Source organism: Clupea harengus, chromosome 15 (assembly GCF_900700415.2).
Source record: "Clupea harengus chromosome 15, Ch_v2.0.2, whole genome shotgun sequence".
In the NCBI taxonomy this organism is placed as follows: domain Eukaryota; kingdom Metazoa; phylum Chordata; class Actinopteri; order Clupeiformes; family Clupeidae; genus Clupea; species Clupea harengus.
This window is the reverse complement of record NC_045166.1, coordinates 5,659,450-5,677,922: the sequence shown is the minus strand read 5'-3', so window position 1 is coordinate 5,677,922 and position 18,473 is coordinate 5,659,450. Positions and strand designations below refer to the sequence as shown.

The 18,473-nt window shown below is 44.0% G+C and overlaps 1 protein-coding gene across 4 annotated transcripts; it reads right to left on the bottom strand.

The window, feature by feature from the left end:
* Window positions 1-981: 981 nt before the first annotated feature.
* On the bottom strand, window positions 982-18,428 carry syt14b (synaptotagmin XIVb). 4 transcript variants are annotated; one of them, XM_031581796.2, is made up of 10 exons: window positions 17,650-18,428; window positions 15,399-15,446; window positions 12,052-12,198; window positions 9,553-9,711; window positions 7,992-8,230; window positions 5,728-5,898; window positions 4,826-5,092; window positions 4,282-4,462; window positions 3,724-3,780; window positions 983-2,745 (listed from the first exon to the last, which is right to left on the bottom strand). In XM_031581796.2, the coding sequence occupies exons 1-10, from the start codon at window positions 17,660-17,662 to the stop codon at window positions 2,429-2,431; spliced, it is 1,599 nt and encodes a 532-aa protein (XP_031437656.1). In that variant the 5' UTR covers window positions 17,663-18,428; the 3' UTR covers window positions 983-2,428. The 4 variants fall into 4 exon arrangements, with proteins under 4 accessions (XP_031437655.1, XP_031437657.1, XP_031437656.1 ...); XM_031581795.2 differs by having other exon boundaries at window positions 982-2,745; window positions 15,399-18,428; XM_031581799.2 differs by lacking the exon at window positions 12,052-12,198.
* Between the last annotated feature and the right edge of the window lie 45 nt (window positions 18,429-18,473).

The window sequence follows — 18,473 nt, the reverse complement described above, 5'->3', positions numbered from 1 at the left end:
TCATGATTAGATGCAATTAGTAGGTCATTCAGAACTTTGACTAAAGCCGTTTCAGTGCTAGACCTTGTGCGATTATGGTGTATTGTTTCCCAGCACTGGGATTTCTTTTTTTTTAAGTCACAGGAAATTAAAATTGGAGAAAAGTTTAATTTGATTTGAGATTCTTTAGAGATCCACCTCTACAGACTCTTTGTTGCCATCTTTCAGGATTTTCAGGATCTTATTTAATGCATGACTGAACTCACCAGGAACTGGTTTAAAGTGTGTCCCGTGGGCGAACAGAACAGCCCCCATTTGCTGACGTGAATCTCCTTGCATACTGGGCAAACTCCTCAACCATAATCAAGAGCTCCAACCCCTTTGCTCACAACAATGAGTTGTCCATCAATGGCATTCTGATTACCTCCAAACCCACTCATTTTCAAGTGAGTCATCAGAGGATCTTGTGGTGCCAAGTACCTAGCCTCATCATGATGTCAGCATGTTACCTTAGGGTAGGTTTTGTGGTGTAGGCCTGATAAGTGATTGTCGGCCTCTGCTGGCGTGAGGGAACAGTGGTTAGTGGCTGCCTGTGGCCTTTGAGGCAGTGAAGGGCCACAAAGTCATCCTCACCTTACGTAGACACAAGCATGGTTGACAAGAGATGGCGTGTGTGTGTGTGTGTGTCTCTCTCTCTCTCTCTCTCTCTCTCTCTCTCTCTCACACACACACACACACACACACACACACACACACACATTCCAAAACCAGCACACATTCTGCAGTACACACATTAGTTAGCAAATGTTTATGATTTGAAGCAACTACAAGCAACTAAGTCTACATACCTATGAATCCCTGAATAGAGGCACACATAGAATATAAATAGAAAAGGCAATTACCACAGGTATTATTCAACTTACAGTAAATGGTTCTCCAACGCACATGGCAGGAAAGTTGACTTGCATCCCTCATTGTTACCAGCCACGCAGTGGACTTCCTGGTTAATCTTTTTTTGAAAAAGGGCATCCTGGAAAATCAGAAGAAATAGGAACAAGGAACTCCAGCACTGTTTGTGTTTACTTCCTCTCACTCGCTTTCACCACAACAAAACACAGAGAAGTGACTGTGAACACAACTGGTCTGAGTTAGACATTATAGATGTTTACCCTAGATCAGGTCTTGCAATGTGTGTACTTATGTGTGTATTTTTCTAGAGCATAAGACAAGCTGCCATTTGTTGCAAAGAGACTTTGATTTAATAATTACATACAATAATAATTACATACAAGGAAATTCCAACAATTTCTGTAAACATGATTTGATACATGATGTAATACATGGTTTAAAAGACAAGAATACCAATCTGTGGTCAAAACAAGACAAAAAGAACAATCAGTCAAATTATTTCTTTTCAATTTTAAAACAGATTGTGCATTTCATGACCAAAACCAGAGGTAAGTGGTGATCAGACCCCAAACGTACGCTACATAGAAACACGGGTACCGCAGTGACATCAGTCAGTTAGAAAGCCATAGAAATATGCATAATTGTATCCCTTTTACATGTAAACAGGATATAGTAAATCATTACCATATGTCAGGGGAGGCAGATATGAATATTTGCTGGTCTTGATTTGACTCCCCACGACCTCTAAACTAGTTCAAGATGGGCTGCATTAGCTGGTCTGACACCGAACTTATGAATGTGTTGTTTTAAAAGCGTAGCTGTTCAGTGTGGTTTACGTGGTCTTTGGTCCTACAGCGTACAGCAAAATCTCTGAAAACAAGTTTGATGACGTATGCATGATGCTGTCCCTAAATCACTATGAGTCGCATGCACTTTCATACTTGAGTGTGGAAGGGAGGAGATATTGCATAACTGTGACCTCAATGAACCCATCTGGTCTGAGGTTGCATGGAAGGGCTCACATAGAAATCCTTACGCCCATGTACAGAACAGGAAATAGAGCCGTAAGACGGTCCATCTGGTCCGGGGGAGCTGGTAGGCTGAAGGGGGTGTGTAGCAGGTAGGCTACAGTACGTGTAGTCACACGGAGAAGAGTTCAGGAGGTCAGGAGTTCTGCTGCTGTTTCTCCCCAATGACTTCAGACATCGCTCTCTCACTCTCGCTCTCTCTCTCTCTCTCTCTGTTATCACATCATGGGTTTTCAGTCTCAGAGAGTTTCAGAGGGAGGAGAACACCGAAACCAGCAGTCTGCAGTTCCAGACAGGCATGTTTTTCAACATCTTCACGGAATCACCAGGAACCATCAGGCACCTGATTCTCTCATTGGTACGTGGACTCCTCAAACACTCACACGCCCGTTTAGCCCCACTGATGGAAGTACAAGATTAACAAACCTTCAATCCCAATCCCAATCCCCAGCTGTCCCTTCTCTCTTAGGCTTCACTGCGCTGTTGGTGTTTTCCCCAGTCCCTGCTGCGGTTCAGGTGTCCAGGAGGGTGTGCCACTGGCACACCTGCTGCCCCTCCGACTCCCTCATGTGGCTCCAGTGCTCCTCCTGCTCCTCGCTGGCGCTGTTGAGGCCCAGCGTCACCCAGCCCAGACGCTCTCTCCTCTTCATGCTGCTGCGGCGGCTGTAGACGGACAGGTGCAGCGTCACCTCCGACAGCTGGAACAGCGCCACCTGGAAGACGAAGGTCTCCTTGTAGGTGGGGCTGGGCTGACCGCGGCACACCGACGTCCTGCATTTGGACATCTGCTTGCCCTTGGAGTCCAGCATGATCAGCTTTACGTAGGTGTCTGTGGAGTGAGGCAGAATTTCTTATGGCTTTTTATGTATTTTTTGTATGTGTGCTAAACATACACTAACATTTTACGCGTATTACAATTAATTAATTCATTCATTCAACTGTGAGACTTACAAACTGTGATCAATTATGGCTGGTTTTAATTGAATCAATATGTATAAATCAGGCCTACATACACACATTACACAGTCAACCATAACTCTGAGAACTCTGTAAAATTCATCTTGAGTGAACTTTCGAGCCACATTCAGCACTGAGGAGCCTTTCAGGGGCTTTCAATTTGTGTCCCAAGCAATCCTAGCCTGTTACAGACGGAGGGAAAGGAGTCGAAATGGAAACACTGCCATCTAGTGGCGGATTTAGGCAACACTGTTGTAAAACATGAACTATGTCCATTCTGGATCATTTTGTTTCAGATGACTGGCATGCATCACAAGATTTTATGCCCTATTTTGCCGCCTCAAACTCATTTTCATGACAGCCCAAGACCCTATGGTGAAAGCTCTCTATAAGCGTTCACACAGACATGAGAGGTTGACAGACATGCTGTTCCAGTCTGAGGTTCTCAAATTAATTTGGAACGTGTCAGAAACACGTCAAGTGCAAGGTACATTCAGTGACAGGAGTCTCTTTCTTTTCATTATGACTTTGACAACTGGGGAGCATATAAAAGCCTTTCAAACACACACACACACACACACACAAACATCCCCTGTGTCTGGGGAAACAGAGCAGAGAGAAAGGGAACAAAAAGCAGACGGCGAGGAAAGAGAGAGAAGAGAGCTCATTGGTGGAGGTAAGGGGTTTGTGGTTCCAATGGGGTGAACAGGAGTGAACTCATTTTAACACTGCGTTGATGCATTTTAAACTCATTTTAACACTTGTTGGGGGCTGTGTATTTGTTTGTGTTCACGCAGGAGATTGCGATCGACAGCAGGCAACAAAGAGGGGAAGGGGGACATAAACTCACCTCGCATGATATAGAGTTGGCCTCCAATGAACTGCTTTATGCAGCAGAACAGGCCAACTGGGGGGCAGTGAGAGACACACACAAAGGACCAGCAGGAAGTTCGGAGTGGTAAGAGGAAAGAGAGGTTAAAGGTTACGGAGAGATGGCGTAAAGGACACACAGGAGAGGAAAAAAAGAACCCTGAGCAGAAATATAAACATGATAACTATTGGACATGATACACTTAAAAAACGAATTATTAGGAGTAATTAAATGCGACTGCCTTTAGCATTTAGACTGGAGCATCAAGAGTCTGTTTCCCCGTAGCTAGCAAATACTGTTGTATTTTAATGGCAACAGATAAGACATTATCTGATATTGTCGCTACTGTTTAAATTGGAGACGATTGGGTGTGGTGGATTTAAAAAAACTGAATTTAAATTTGGTAGGGTGAAACGTGCCTTAAATAGTAGAAAGGTGTGGACATTTTCTTTCCCCTCAACAACTAACATCCTGGTGGGTATAATGGGGTGGTAACTGGACAGTACAGGGTGGCTCTTAGTATCTCAAGTCTCTTACTGGGCAGTTTGTCGGAAGTGTTGTTTTTGAAGTGGCTCCCCTTGATGACCTCTGCGGAGAGGCGGCCGGTGGTGGAGTTGTAGAGGAGACCCAGCAGGAGCTCAGGTGAGGCGGAGTCGCCGCTGGAGCGGTAGGACAGCGCCCCCATGCTGCGGGACACGCTCACCATAGACCCACAGCCCTGTGCCACAACACACAGTCACATTCACAGGACAATATTACACACTCACAGGACTACATCACACACTCACAGGACAATATCACACACTCACAGGACTACATCACACACTCACAGGACAATATCACACACTCACAGGACTACATCACACACTCACAGGACAATATCACACACTCACAGGACTACATCACACACTCACAGGACAATATCACACACTCACAGGACACACTCACCATAGACCCACAGCCCTGCGCCACAACACACAGTCACACTTACAGGACAATATCCCACACATACACAATACACACAGATCCACCCACCATCGGTCCCACCAGCACACACACACACAGATATCATATCACCTACCGTGACAGATGACCCTGGTTCCAGAGTGACGGGTAGAGCCATCTTGCCCTGCAGGTTGAGCTTGGTGAGGTAAAACACCTTCTCCCCCAGCACCTTCTCCTTTTTCATCCTCCTCACGCTGTAGAGGCGGAACCGCACGGCGTAGTTCCCCAGGGCCTCCTGTTCCACCCGTGAGAAGCGGAAGGTCTCCGTAAACACAGGGCATGGCCCCTTCTGAACTCCAGTCTTGGCTCGCTGTTTCTTTGTAGGCAGGAGAACCAGGTGGACCTGCAATAGAAGTCATAAACCAGTTAGTACAGTTTAAGAGCTGCGAGTGTTTTTATCTTTCCTTCAAGTCAACTAGCGTAATACAAGCTCTATCCCATAATATCCCAAAGCAATAGAATCCATTAGTCGGAGTAAAGAACAAGTAGAGGGTAGCATTCATTAGATAAAAACAGACAATGACAATGCTTCATTTAGACCAGAGGATCATTTAGCCATGTGACATTGAACAGTGCCGTTTTGTCTTACTCAGCCTTTGTTTTGCTAACCAAGGAGTGAATGAGTGAAGCCATTCATTGGCAAGACATTTAATGTTATGGGACCTTGAATCTTGAATCCCATCCAATATATTGGTCGTGTGTCCTCAACACATTCAAATGAGTAACATGAGCTACCACAGTTATGACTCAAGGGCACATCACACCCTGATGTTGAGCTCTTTGCTGAGGATGAACCATCATTTAATGATGAACCTCTGATTTACAACCCCCCCCCCCCCCCCTTTTCTCATACTTTCATTTCCTGTATTCCTTTCATCTACTTGCTTTCCGACATCTGCTTCTGCCTATTGTATTCTCCTGTTTTCAACACACTTCTTCTTTTCTTCTTTTCTTCTTTTTTCTTTTTCTCTCACACACCTGCCAGGACACATTGCCCGTGCTCTTCAGGGCAGGAATGTCGGTGACAGCTGTGACCGTCACGGCCAGGCGCTGCTCGCCTGAGTCATACTCGAAGGCCACGTCCAGCGTTCCGTACTTCCCCAGCTCCTCCGGCTCATACCCTGCAGGAAGAGGAGGCACTGAGGTGTCCTGAGAGAGAGGTGGAGAGAGAGAGAGAGCGAGAGGTGGAGAGAGAGAGAGGGAGGTAGAAAGAGAGAGAGGTGGAGAGAGAGAGAGAGCGAGAGGTGGAGAGAGAGAGAGAGAGGTAGAAAGAGAGAGAGGTGGAGAGAGAGAGAGAGCGAGAGGTAGAGAGAGAGAGGTGGAAAGAGAGAGAGAGGTGGAAAGAGAGAGCGAGAGGTAGAAAGAGAGAGAGGTGGAGAGAGAGAGAGAGAGGTGGAGAGAGAGAGAGAGCGAGAGGTGGAGAGAGAGAGAGAGAGAGGTGGAGAGAGAGAGAGAGGTGGAAAGAGAGAGCGAGAGGTAGAAAGAGAGAGAGGTGGAGAGAGAGAGAGAGAGAGAGGTGGAGAGAGAGAGAGAAAGAGAGAGAGAGAAGTATAGACAGATGAGGGTGCGAGGGGATAAAGATGGAGGCGTGGGATAGGAGGAAGACAAGGTGGGGGGATGGTGGCAGATAAAAAGGTAGAACATTAAGTGATGTCAGAAAGGAGGTATGGAGTGAAAAGCAGAAAAAAGAGAAAGAGAGGAAAAGATCCGATCTGTGAGAAAGGCTGCAATGATAAATCAATTTCAGGATGAAAAAAGCAAGACACCAAAGAGGTCAAAGAAAGCCACAAGCAAACACAGACACAGCAGGAGAGGTTATGATGCAAGTAGGGCACTGCATTCAGATGCATGTATGTGTTAGTGCGCATAAAAAGATCAGTATTCAGCATCCCAACCTCCTTGGAGTTGCCTAAGCTGGTGAAGCAGCATGTCTTTGCCTCTCTTTGGACTATTTACAAATGGAGCAAGGCATCATCAGACCAACCCCATTCCCACCAACCTCTCGAAGAAGACAAACTTAAAGAAAACAAAGTATCAGAAAGTCCTTACGAGGACTTAAAGAGGGTGTACTTTACAATCCTTCAAATATTTTCTTTCAACTGGGTTTCACTTTGATTTTAGCTTTACCTTTTACTTTTAAGGATTAGGTCAAATAAGCCACCCACGCCTGCATATGTCAACACCCTCGGCCAACACCCTAAACCATCTACACCCAGGAGTTGTCTCTATAGCGAGTACCATGTTACCCTGCTCCAAATGCAAATGCCAACATGTGCCTTCGGTACCTAGTCCACCAGCAGGCGTTAGGTAAAGACTGCCACCGTGCAGCCACAGGCAGACTCAGGGAGAGCAGCAGGACTTACCAAGCCCTGGACAGACTGATGTGTCTCTGTGTCCCTGAGACAAGTGACAAGAAGACAGGGACAGCCCTGCTCCTTCGACAATCTTAAATCAGTCCATGCTTAGCTCAGGAGCGTCCAGCATCGCTTGAAACAAACTGACTCAAATGAGATGCAGGCTGATGATTGAACAAAACTTTTCTTGTGAAATGTGGGTTGAACAAAACGTCTCTGTGATTTCTGATGAGTTGAATGAATGTTTTGCATTATCCACAAAACCAAAGTTATCTTTCTTGATCAAAAATGATGGGATGGGAAAAAAACAAGAAGGGGAAATGTTTTTGTTTAATTTCTTTTTCAACTTTCAAATCAGTTCTTTGGCTTCCTCTGTTTCTAACATAAAAAAAATCAAAGAAGCAACAAAAGAGTTCTGAAAGAGTAAGTTCGCTCTATCCTGTGCTTCGCTAACGAGATCCCCAGGGAGCACACAAACAAAGCAGGGATCAAACACAGCCAATCACTAATTTTAGGCCTAATCCATAAACCTGTAAAGAAAACAAGACAAACTTCACAGACTCCCCAGTCTGAAGCCAAATCCATTCTTAGCATGGATCTCCTTTGCTCCAAGGGGACATATGAAGACAGTAGGTTGCTGTAGATGTGTCAATGTTTTGATGGGAGGAGGTGGTGGTGGTGGGGTGGGGGGGGGTGGGGGGAGTGGTGATGGTCGTGTCGGCAGTGGTGACAGCGACAGGATTCCCACAACAGCACACAGCGGGGGAGACGGGGGTGATGGGGTTCCTACAACAGCACACAGCGGGGGTGACGGGGAGACTGGGTTGACGGGTGACGGGGTTCCTACAACAGCACACAGTGGGGGAGACGCTTAAGGGCCTCCTTTACCTCCGGGCCCAGGACCGCAGTGCTGTCGCTGGGGACGTCCTCTTTCTGGCAGTCAGGGTCGTCACTCTCCTCTTCTTCCTCGCTCTCCTCCTCATCTTCATCCTCATCCTCCTCTTCACTCTCCTCTTCCGAGTCCTGGGCGCGGGTCTGACGAGACTGCTGCTGAGATGAAGGCTTGTAGGGGGGTGGCTGCAGCTCGTTCAGCTGTTTGGAGTGCCTCATTCGCTGGATGCTATTAGCTGTGGGGTGAGCACAGAAAAAACTTAAAGTTTAGGCAAGCAGGCAAAATGTAGTCGCCACAAAAGAAGAATCTGAAGCCTGATCAAATCAAACGTGTTCTAATGGAGGAGACCAAATTTAAATTGAAATTGAAATTTAAAGCAGCAATAAGGAGTTATGTTCCAAAGTAAGGAGTTCTGTTCTGTTCTTTTCTGTTGCCAACACACTAACTGGTGTCTTTTGGCAGTATAGCTGGCAATGTCATGCTGTGAAAGCTTTTCTTCCATTTTTGCAGGGTGTTCCAGCCCGGAACTCAGAACTACATAGTGCATATCCCTGTGGGAAAGACACAGGTGTTTATCAGTTCTTCACATGACCATATGCTATCAAAACAAATTTGAGGATGGTACCAAAACTAGTTGCCTATTAAACCATACCTCAAAAAGTGTCAAATTGTTGCATAGTGTTACTTTAATGGAAATACACCAATTATACTCTTTGGTGCAGGTGTGTGAGAGAAAAAGAAAAAAGAAGAAAAGAAGCTGTTGTCAGTCCCATCACCTTTAATACAGGGGGTGGCTGATGAATGAATGAATGATGAATTAATGAATGAATGCATGGTGTGTATCAGCCCCATGATCTTTAATACAGGGGGTGGCTGATGAATGAATGAATGAATAAATGAATGAATGAATTAATTAATTAATTAATTAATAAATTAATGAATGAATGAATGCATGAATGATGAATGTATCAGCCCCATCACCTTTAATACAGAGGGTCGCTGATGAATGAATGAATGACGAATGATGAATGAATGAATAAATGGTGTGTATCAGCCCCATGATCTTTAATACAGGGGGTGGCTGATGAATGAATGAATAATTGGCGAATGATGAATGAATTAATTAATGAATTAATGAATTAATGAATTAATGAATCAGCCCCATCACCTTTAAAACAGAGGGTCGCTGATGAATGAATGAATGTATGAATGATGAATGCATCTCTCCAAGTGAATACTGTAGTGGTAACAGGTGTCAGGCTAGGTGATAGGTGACAGATGTGCTGCCATGAAATATAAAATATGCGCTAAATCTGAAAACATTAATACGAGTGGATTTTAATCTTGCTCCTGGTGGATGTTCTCCATCTTTCTCCTGGTCTGAGTACCTGGCTGAACTCATCAGTGGCACTCTTGATGAGCTCAGCACGTCTGCTTTCGGTAATCCGGAGCAGGATAATTACACTGACTTTAATCAGGAGTGCTTGTAGCAGGGCGAGATCAAAGATATGCAGGGTCGGGAATTGCGAGCCTCTGATCTCCATAATAATAGCCTACCCTGTTGTGCCAGGGCTTTGCTGTTGTAGGCCTCTTTCTCGGAGTGTTTGCTGCCACTGTTGCCCCAGCCAGATGTTTTCTGAGGCTGTGAGGCCGATTCGCTGTGTCTCCACGCCCTCTCCTCCTCGCTCTCTGACGAACCCTGTTCAGTGCCTCTGTCTGAGGGGGCAAACGGGGAAGGATAGGTTTAAAAGCCAGAAAGCAAACAGCCAGAGACATTTTTTTATGAATGAACAGGTTTTCAGAGAGAATTACTTAGACCAGAAGGGCAGCAGAGATCTCTTTTCAGAGAGGGAATAGCTGAATTAGAGATCTGATGAGGCACTTTTTCAATGAATTCTCCTTCATGCTTCATCATGAAAAGGGTAAGATATTGTTGTGTTGAAGGGATCCTCCACAGAATACCACAAGTAATGTGAATCCTATTTGAACCCTATGCCTCCTAGTATCACTTATAACATAACAATCGATGCCAAAATACGTTGCAATGAGAGCAGTACAGGGGCATTGAATTTGAGCAGAAATCTCAAGTCAAACAGAGAAAAGGAAACTCAAGAGACTGGAGATCTCAAGAAGTAGAAGAAGCTGTGAAAGTGAAAGTGAAAGCACTCAGATCCAGGGGGAGGAGCACACCTTCACCCTCTCACCTTCTCTACTGGAATTCTTCTGTGACTTTTCCTTCTCTCTCTCGACCTCTCGTGAAGTGCCTCTGCGGCCACCCTCCTCCTTTCCCAACACAGAGATGCCATTCTTCCCCCCTTTACCAGGTTTGTGATTGTCCTCCGTCTCATCTGCCTCTTCCTCGCTCTCTTTAGGGACTCCTTCCTCTTCCTCCTCCTCCTCCACCTCTTCCTCTTCATAACTTTTGTTTGCTATCTTCTGGCTCTTCTGAGTGCCAGACCTGGAGGCGTCTGAGTTGTTCTTGACGTCAGCTGCTTTGGTGCCCTTATGACTGCTCCTCTCAGAATGGTTCTCCTCTGGTTCATCTAGTTCCCCCGGCTGGCCACGTTTGTTCTTGTGCTCGGAGGAGGAACCTCTTCTGTCCTCCAAGTCCCCGTCGTCCTGGATCCTGTTTTGACGGGACTTGTTTTTCGAGTTTGAGCGAGACCACTGGTCCTGCTCTTCCTCTTCTTCCATCTGTTGTGTTTCCTCGTCGTCCTGTTCCTCTTCCTCCTGCTTCTTCTTTTTGGACTGTTCCATGTTCTTACGGAGCTTGTTTCTACGAGACCACTCATCCTCCTCTTCCTCAGGCTTCTGCTCTTCCTCCTCCTCACTCTGAGCCTCTTCTTGTGCTCTCCTTCTGTTCTCCTCCTTTCTTCTCCTCTCCTCTTCCTCTCGTTTCCTCTCCTCTTCTCTCATCCTCTCTTCCTCCCTGAGCCTCTCTTCCTCTTTTCTCCTCTCTCGTTCTCTCCTCCTCTCCTCCTTCCTTTCCCTCCTCTCTCTCTCCTCCTCCTCCTCTTGGGTTGCCTGGGCCGCCAACTCGGCCTCCTCTGCCTTTCTGGCCCTCTCCTCCTCCTCGGCCTGCACCTTGTTCATGATGCTGTTGACCTGTTCCGTTAACTGGTCGCTGACGGTGTAGGTGGCATCGCTCACGGCGGTGGCTAGATCATCCACCTTACTCGAGACTGAGTCCAAGAGGGACGTAACGGACGGTAGGCTCTGCTGGAAGCTCTTAAAGAACGCCATGGTTGTTGATAATGTTTCTTTTATTCACAGTTAATACAGAGGTTCAGAGTGGTCCTCAGTCACTTAGATCATGAAGTCATGGACTGCCTTTCTCACCTCATCCTTCATAATGATCTTAGTCGGTCCCCATCTTAGGGGATGAAGATAAAACTCTTAATAAGAATAAGATTCTTATTTATTCTGACAAAGTAATTACTCCTTCTGCAGTTCTTCACTTCGGATTCATCCTTGAGTCTGCCACCTACACACATGGGTGGAACTGTGCCCTAGATAAACATGATAATGATCAAAAGTTTTGTCTTAATGAGATCAAAGAAAATCTGCTGACACAGAAAAAATAAACTGATCCCAGTAATGAGCACACAGACACGCCTCAGTATGTTAGAAGCTTTAGACTCCAAAGAATATTAGTTATTCATTCCATAAAGTGCTGAAGGGCAAAATGACTTGCAGTTAATCCACTTTCATCCACAAGAAACTGAAACTGAATAATATCTAATATAATGAGAGTGTAGATTACAAAGTAATATGAGACTGTGGATATGACCTTTTAGCTACATAATTGTAATTCTTATTATTTAGTATGAATATAAATACTAACATTAAAGCAAACAGCTATGGATGTATATAATGCGCAAAACAAAATTAAATTAAATTAAATTAAATTAAATTAAATTAAATTAAATTAAATTAAATTAAATTAAATTAAATTAAATTAAATTAAACAAAACACATTTGAACTGATTTTAACCCTAAATAGTGGGCTAATAGCCATGTTAATCAATCAGTCTAATTATCAATCAATCTATTTACCCTTCAAGTCTTTCCTGTACTCATCATAGCAGGAGAATTCACTGGTGTTCTCCACGGACAGCTTGTTACTGAGGTAGAGGAAAAAAAGAGCAATCACCGCCATGAAGACAGCTATGGAGGACAGGATGCCTAGCAACTCAGGAGACACTGAGGAGAAAAGAAAGACAGAGAAGAGGCAAATGGAGAGATGTGTGAGAATCAAGAAAAAGACAAAGAAAGACAGACAGACAAAACAAAACAAAACACACAAAACTTCTGACATAATGAGGACAGAGATATTGCTATTAAGGGCTTCTAGAAGTTTCCAGGGATTCCTATAGGGCTCTGACATAGAGAATTAATGTCAGAGGGTAGGAATCCTTTAAGATACTCATGTGGTTGCAAATAAACCCAGCATTTGTGTTTACCCTGAGGTTAAAATAACACGACTGAGTGACTCATGGCGTTTAGAGGATACTATAAACAAGCCAGCAGTCTTGAAAACACACTCCTTTTATAAATAGAAATGGAGCAGATATTTAAATAGAGAGATGTATTAAAAACACCTACCTCTTTCTTTAGGAAAGAGCCTTTCAACTACATCCACTGATGATAGGATTCACAAGACATCAAAAGGCAGATATAACATCCAGACGCACTCATTAAGAACAGAGTTCACTCTCTGCTTCACGAAACTCAAACTCAAAATGTCCCAGACGGAGGTCCCCTTCTCTGCTTCAAAAGGGCAGCATTGTTAAGATACGCCATTTGACCTACTAAAACTCCAACCCAACTGGTCTGCGCTACTCTCACTTCTGACTACATCTCTTTCAGGGAGTTAGCTCTCTTTTTTACCTGCTCCACCTGAAGAATCACCTGACATCCTATACGGCTCTCCCACGACTAGTCAAAGAACGACTAAATAATTCACAGCGTGGGAGAAACGCGATGCCACCGTACTTCCCGTTAAAAGACCAGGAAAGGCCTTTAACCAGTGTGTGTGTGTGTGTGTGTGTGTGTGTGTGTGTGTGAAAGAACATCCCCTCCACCAACAGGCCAAACATGAAGGAAATGGGTCACTATGTTGGTGTTGTGTATCATGCGAATAGGTAAGTGAACAGATGCTATAGCGCACTGTGGAACTCCCAGGAAATGGACAGCAATTGGTAATGAAGGTAAATTAAAGTAATTAGTTAAAGTTGAAACATATATTTAGTGTTCATTCATTGGTCTGTACTAGGTTTGCCCTTCATTCATTTCAGTGGAAATTCAGGACTGAGTATGACACAGCACCAGTATCAGGCATATGCAGACTCTTTCATTAGATGTTTATGATAAATACACAGATATGACACCCTGAATTCAATTTATTGTATTGTTTCCAGTTATAACTAGCACAAGGACAGCAGACAGGGTATTCACTGTGGGATCCAAACAGAATGGAGTGTCCTTGAGCATTCACGGTTCAGTCCTTCACAATGTGCTTCTCATCGTAATGAAATTACCAGTGCTCCCACTCAACTCCTCAGTGATGAAATCCTCTGTGATGGGTTGCTCCGTTCATAGGGGACCCCAGGTATCGCGGCTTGCAGCCATATTGTTCAAACTGCCATAGCTGATTAATTTCATACACACTGGACACAATTATTGGGTTGTTCAATTTTCTAGCCCATGGCAGAGTCGTGTTTATGCCCAAGTAAAAATTCAATTGAAAAACAACTAAAAATGTTGAGCGTTATTGAAATGGCCTTGTGTTACTACTAAAATGAAAAATGTTCTGTTCTATTATACATGGCGCTGTAGTGTATCATAATGCCAGGTGTTAGAGAATACTGCAAAGTTGGTTAATTCCTAGCTTTGAAAACGTATTGGCTAAAACTTGCAATTGCCTTCAAATATCTTGTCTGCCTGTCCTCCAAGAGCCTAGTACTTTACGAATCCTAAATGTATCAACTTTCAATTTCCATTTGATTTATTTATGTAACACCAACAACAAATGAAGTTGTCTCAACGTGCTGTACAGAACCTGAACCCCGTAGACTCTAAGGCCTGGAGCAAGAACCTGCACTTGGGTATCAGAGAAGTAAACCTCAAAAAGAGCCACGACACCATAAACATCTTACATTTCACACCATTTAAATGGCAAACTCATCCACAGCACACAACTCTCCGAGGGCCACCACTACCTTTTTTCCAGCACTGAAAAAGCAGGAAGCGCACTGCGGGCTACGAAGCACCGAAGCTATTACCTAACCTGAGATGTATTTGTGGAGGCAGAGAGCTGGATGGAGGAACAGCTGCTCTTTCCAGGCACTGTGTGTGCATGAGCCTCCAGGCAGCTGACTGAGTTGTTTGTGTCCCAGAAGGATGGCGGATGCCGCTGCTACTGGAGCTGCTACATGCTGCTGGGGTGGTTATGTAACCCACGGCAACCTTCCTATCCACATCTCAGAGACACTCTATGTCATGGGTTCGCTGCATGTCAGCCTTATAGGTCTATGTTCTTACATGATATTCCAAATGATAGGTCGAAGTTGTTATCATATACCATATACCGTACAGTATACCATATTTCATATGGTAGCCTGCTTTTAATGTGAGGACCTGCAGGTTAATGATAGGAAAAACATTAGATTTTGCATGGATTTCTTCACGTAGTATTTCTCATAATATGAGGTCCAATTTTATAGCAAATTGAAAATAAAGCCTATTTTCCCCATTTATGGTAATGTTCTAAATTCCAGTACCAGGGGGATATCATTTTAAAAATCAAATGTATGAGAGGACTCGCCTAGGCCCATAAATGAGAATTAAATGCGAGCCAAAGAAATCCAGTCCACGTTTACTTAAACTGCTGTGGTTAACCTGCTGTTGTTTTAACACTGTTTTCTGACACACACACAGAAACAGAGCCCAGGGCACTGAATTAAACATGACAGCGGGTCCAAGAAACCTGATAACTCATTTATAATTCACACTACAGGGGATATAGGAACCTTTTGTAGACCCAGGCCCATAGCTTCCCCCCCATAGCTTGCCAGGCTAGCCCAGCGCAGGCTACTTGTATACAGTAGTCTAGCCATACAGCCATGCAGAGGTGCTGCCCAGAATATTGAGTAGCCAAGTGAAATCAACACACTAGATTTGACTCAGACCATACTGTTGAACTGATTGCACCTTACCAATGCTTCCTTCCACATGACTGACCAGTCATCAACAGGAGCCTCAACTGCAGTCTGACACATATTAGCACAGCAGACTGACAGCATCATCACCCATGTCATAAATAATAGACACAGAAACAGACTCAGAGCCAGTTTTGACCAACACAGAGTGGGTGGGTGGGTGTGGTGTTGGGGTGAACTTACCTCTTCTGGCACAGATGAGTTCATGGACGCCACAACTCCGCCCCCCTCCTATGAAGAACCCAGTTGTTGTTAGGGCATATGATGCTTTACCTGTACATCTGTTTGACATACCTGACTGTTAGGGTTGTCTAGACTGATCTGTTGAAATAGTTGGTCACAACAGGTGTGTAAGCCCAACCATTTAGATCAATCTGCAGAGATGCAATTGAATTAAATGAAGTATGCAATGCGCAATTGCAGTCTGCATTGTCAGGAAAAAATAAACTTGCAAAACTTATGCAATACTTCTGTTCTGTTTTCCTGACTGCACAGGTGTTGATCTCTCTCTCTCTCTCTCTCTCTCTCTCTCTCTGCTATGGAAAGTCTACATAATAATTCCTGTGTCAGCTGTAACCGAATTTAGCTCTGCCTGCATAGCGGTCCAGAGCAAGGCCACGTGGTGTTACGCTGACCCCTAAGGAGTTCTAACATACATAGCCTGCCTTAGGTCGTCACAATATCATATGAATGGTCTTTGTCATACTACATTTACAAAAATGCATCACTATGTACATATACCCCTTCCCTTTTTTGCTGCATGTAGAGTGTGGTAGGGTTCCAATGATTGAGCTATCAAAAACTTTCTTTGTCTACAGGTTATAGAAGTGCCTTTATCTTGATACAAAACGTTCATGGACGGCAAAGCATTTCTCATGCTCATTCAGTGTCAATTCAGCAGGTGGTCTTCATCTGCTCTGAAGGTGGCACGCTGGCACCTGTAGAGTTGGAGCCAATGAGTGTAAAAACAGCGGACGGCATACGCCCAGTCAAAAGCAGAGCCACCAGAGGATATTTAAATAGGGCGGACATTTAACTAAATATGGTTCATTCTGGGCAGACCTGAACGATTCTTTTTTTGCCAATACGACCGACACATTTTGTCTTAATTTCTTCAGAACATACGTGCATGACACCATGGTGCCCAAACACTGAAGCAGCATACAGATTATTATGCTCCTCATCAGAATGATGTTACATATACTGCCAATTAAAGCACTAGAATAGATTAATACATACAGTACCTTCTGCACTTAACCTTTCCCAAGTTGTTATGCATTACACATTTTTTTCTCTTTTTTTTTTAACTTTTTTCTTCTCAATGTTTTATACTCTACACTAATTTGTGTTGTTTTATTTTTGTAGTTTTAAAAGAAAAAAAACAACCCTGATTCATTTCACTTTCTGTTGTTATGCCTTCTTACAGTACTTTAATTATCCTTGTGTATGAAACGTATCAACCAAATAAGCTCGCCTTAACTTCTTTATTGCCAGTGGAGTCTGCACTTGAGCGAAGATTTAAGATTTCTCTTAACATTGGCGACAGTGGAGACAGGAACAACACATCAGAGTAACATAAAGTTAATCTGCATTACACATTTTAGACAAACTTCACCTAGGTTTAGTCAGATGGGTCAGACACAGGTGGTTATCTTCTCATTGTGACTTCTTATGTAGCAACATGTCTTTCAAATATTCTTTGGGTGCCTTAAACAACAATTTCAATCTTTTAAGCATAAATCACTCAATTCATTCTGAGGCCAGGCAGTGATGTCTCACTGTTTTTGGGCGGCCTGTAGGGGACTAGACACCTGGGAGTCACGGTTTCACTGGACAACACTTAGGGTATTTGACATATTTACTTGGGTTAGTGAAGGCTTGTTCCCGTGGGGAGTCCAACAGCAAAATAAACAGCATTCAAACTACCCCTATACACTCATACAGCAACTAACCAAAATGACTGATGTTGTATCTTGTATCTAGGTAAATGTGGCATAGATTGTACTGTACATGTCGAAAACATAAATTACAGAGGCCGAATCAGATGATAAAGTCAAATGTTCCATATTGAAAAATTGTATATTTTAGTGGCAGTAAAACAAGACATCCGGTAAGATATTATCTAACGTTTCCGACGCCTGTCAATTTTGCTGAGCTGAACTTCTCTCTTAGCAGCCTACGGGTGCTGTTCATTCAGTACCACTCGCAATACGCCGTCACAGGACAAGGTCTGCATCAATGCAGTTGAACCTCCCCGTTTCGCAGCAACAGGAAACGATCGATTGCAAGCCCAAGGTAAACTTCACGCTATTCAGTTTGAATCTGTCAACAACCAGGTTGGTGCAGGTCCTGACACAACCTGAATAAACACAGGTCTGTCCCATACGAAGAACGGCAATAACATGTGTCATAGTAACTAAACTTTGCCACTCACCCTCAATCGCCATGATGTGCCGTTTTCGACAAGACCAACGCAGCGTGTGAGCAGTGGAGTAGGTATATTTCCATGTTTGAGGAAACCGGAGTCTTGTCCGATGACAGGACGAGGTAGCCTACAATAGGCTGCGACGAAGGGTACGCAGGCGCTGGTGCGCGCGCAAGCCCGCACTCACTCCTCTCCCTCCCATCGCATGTGCATCCTTGTTATGTAATTTCGCTGTCTTCCCGTAAGACATCCTTGCTCACTGCCATATCATGCAAAGGTTATCAAGGACGCATCGTTGTCCGACACGAATGGAATGAAATATGGCAAGAATGAGTTCAGAATGAGAAGATTTAACATTCCACCATCTCTTAGGATATCTCTCTGTGGGACGTGGGGTGATGGGGGGTGGTTGGCTACCTTACTGGAATCTGTTAGAAGACAACTGAAGCGCCCCGATCCATTAAGTTATTGAAGTGTGCACGCCATGAAATTGCTATTAGGACATAGCCTTCTAGGGTTGGGCACTCTTTGAAATCCTCAAACTAATTTGAATCTATTTTCTAATGGAAGAAGGCCTTACATGGCCAATCATAGTAACCTTCTGGAAGATAAGAAATAACCTATAGAAAATGTTGAATTGAATTGAATTGAATTTGTATTACATTCGATTGGCATAAGCTATCACATATCCTGACAGGCTTATATGCACTTTTAGTTTGACAGTTCGCTCGCATTATAGATAAAATATTGCTGATATGAGTCAAACGGCCACCAGTCTAGCTAGATCTGACTTAAAAAGGACATGATTGTGTATTTGGCCTGATAGAGACAGT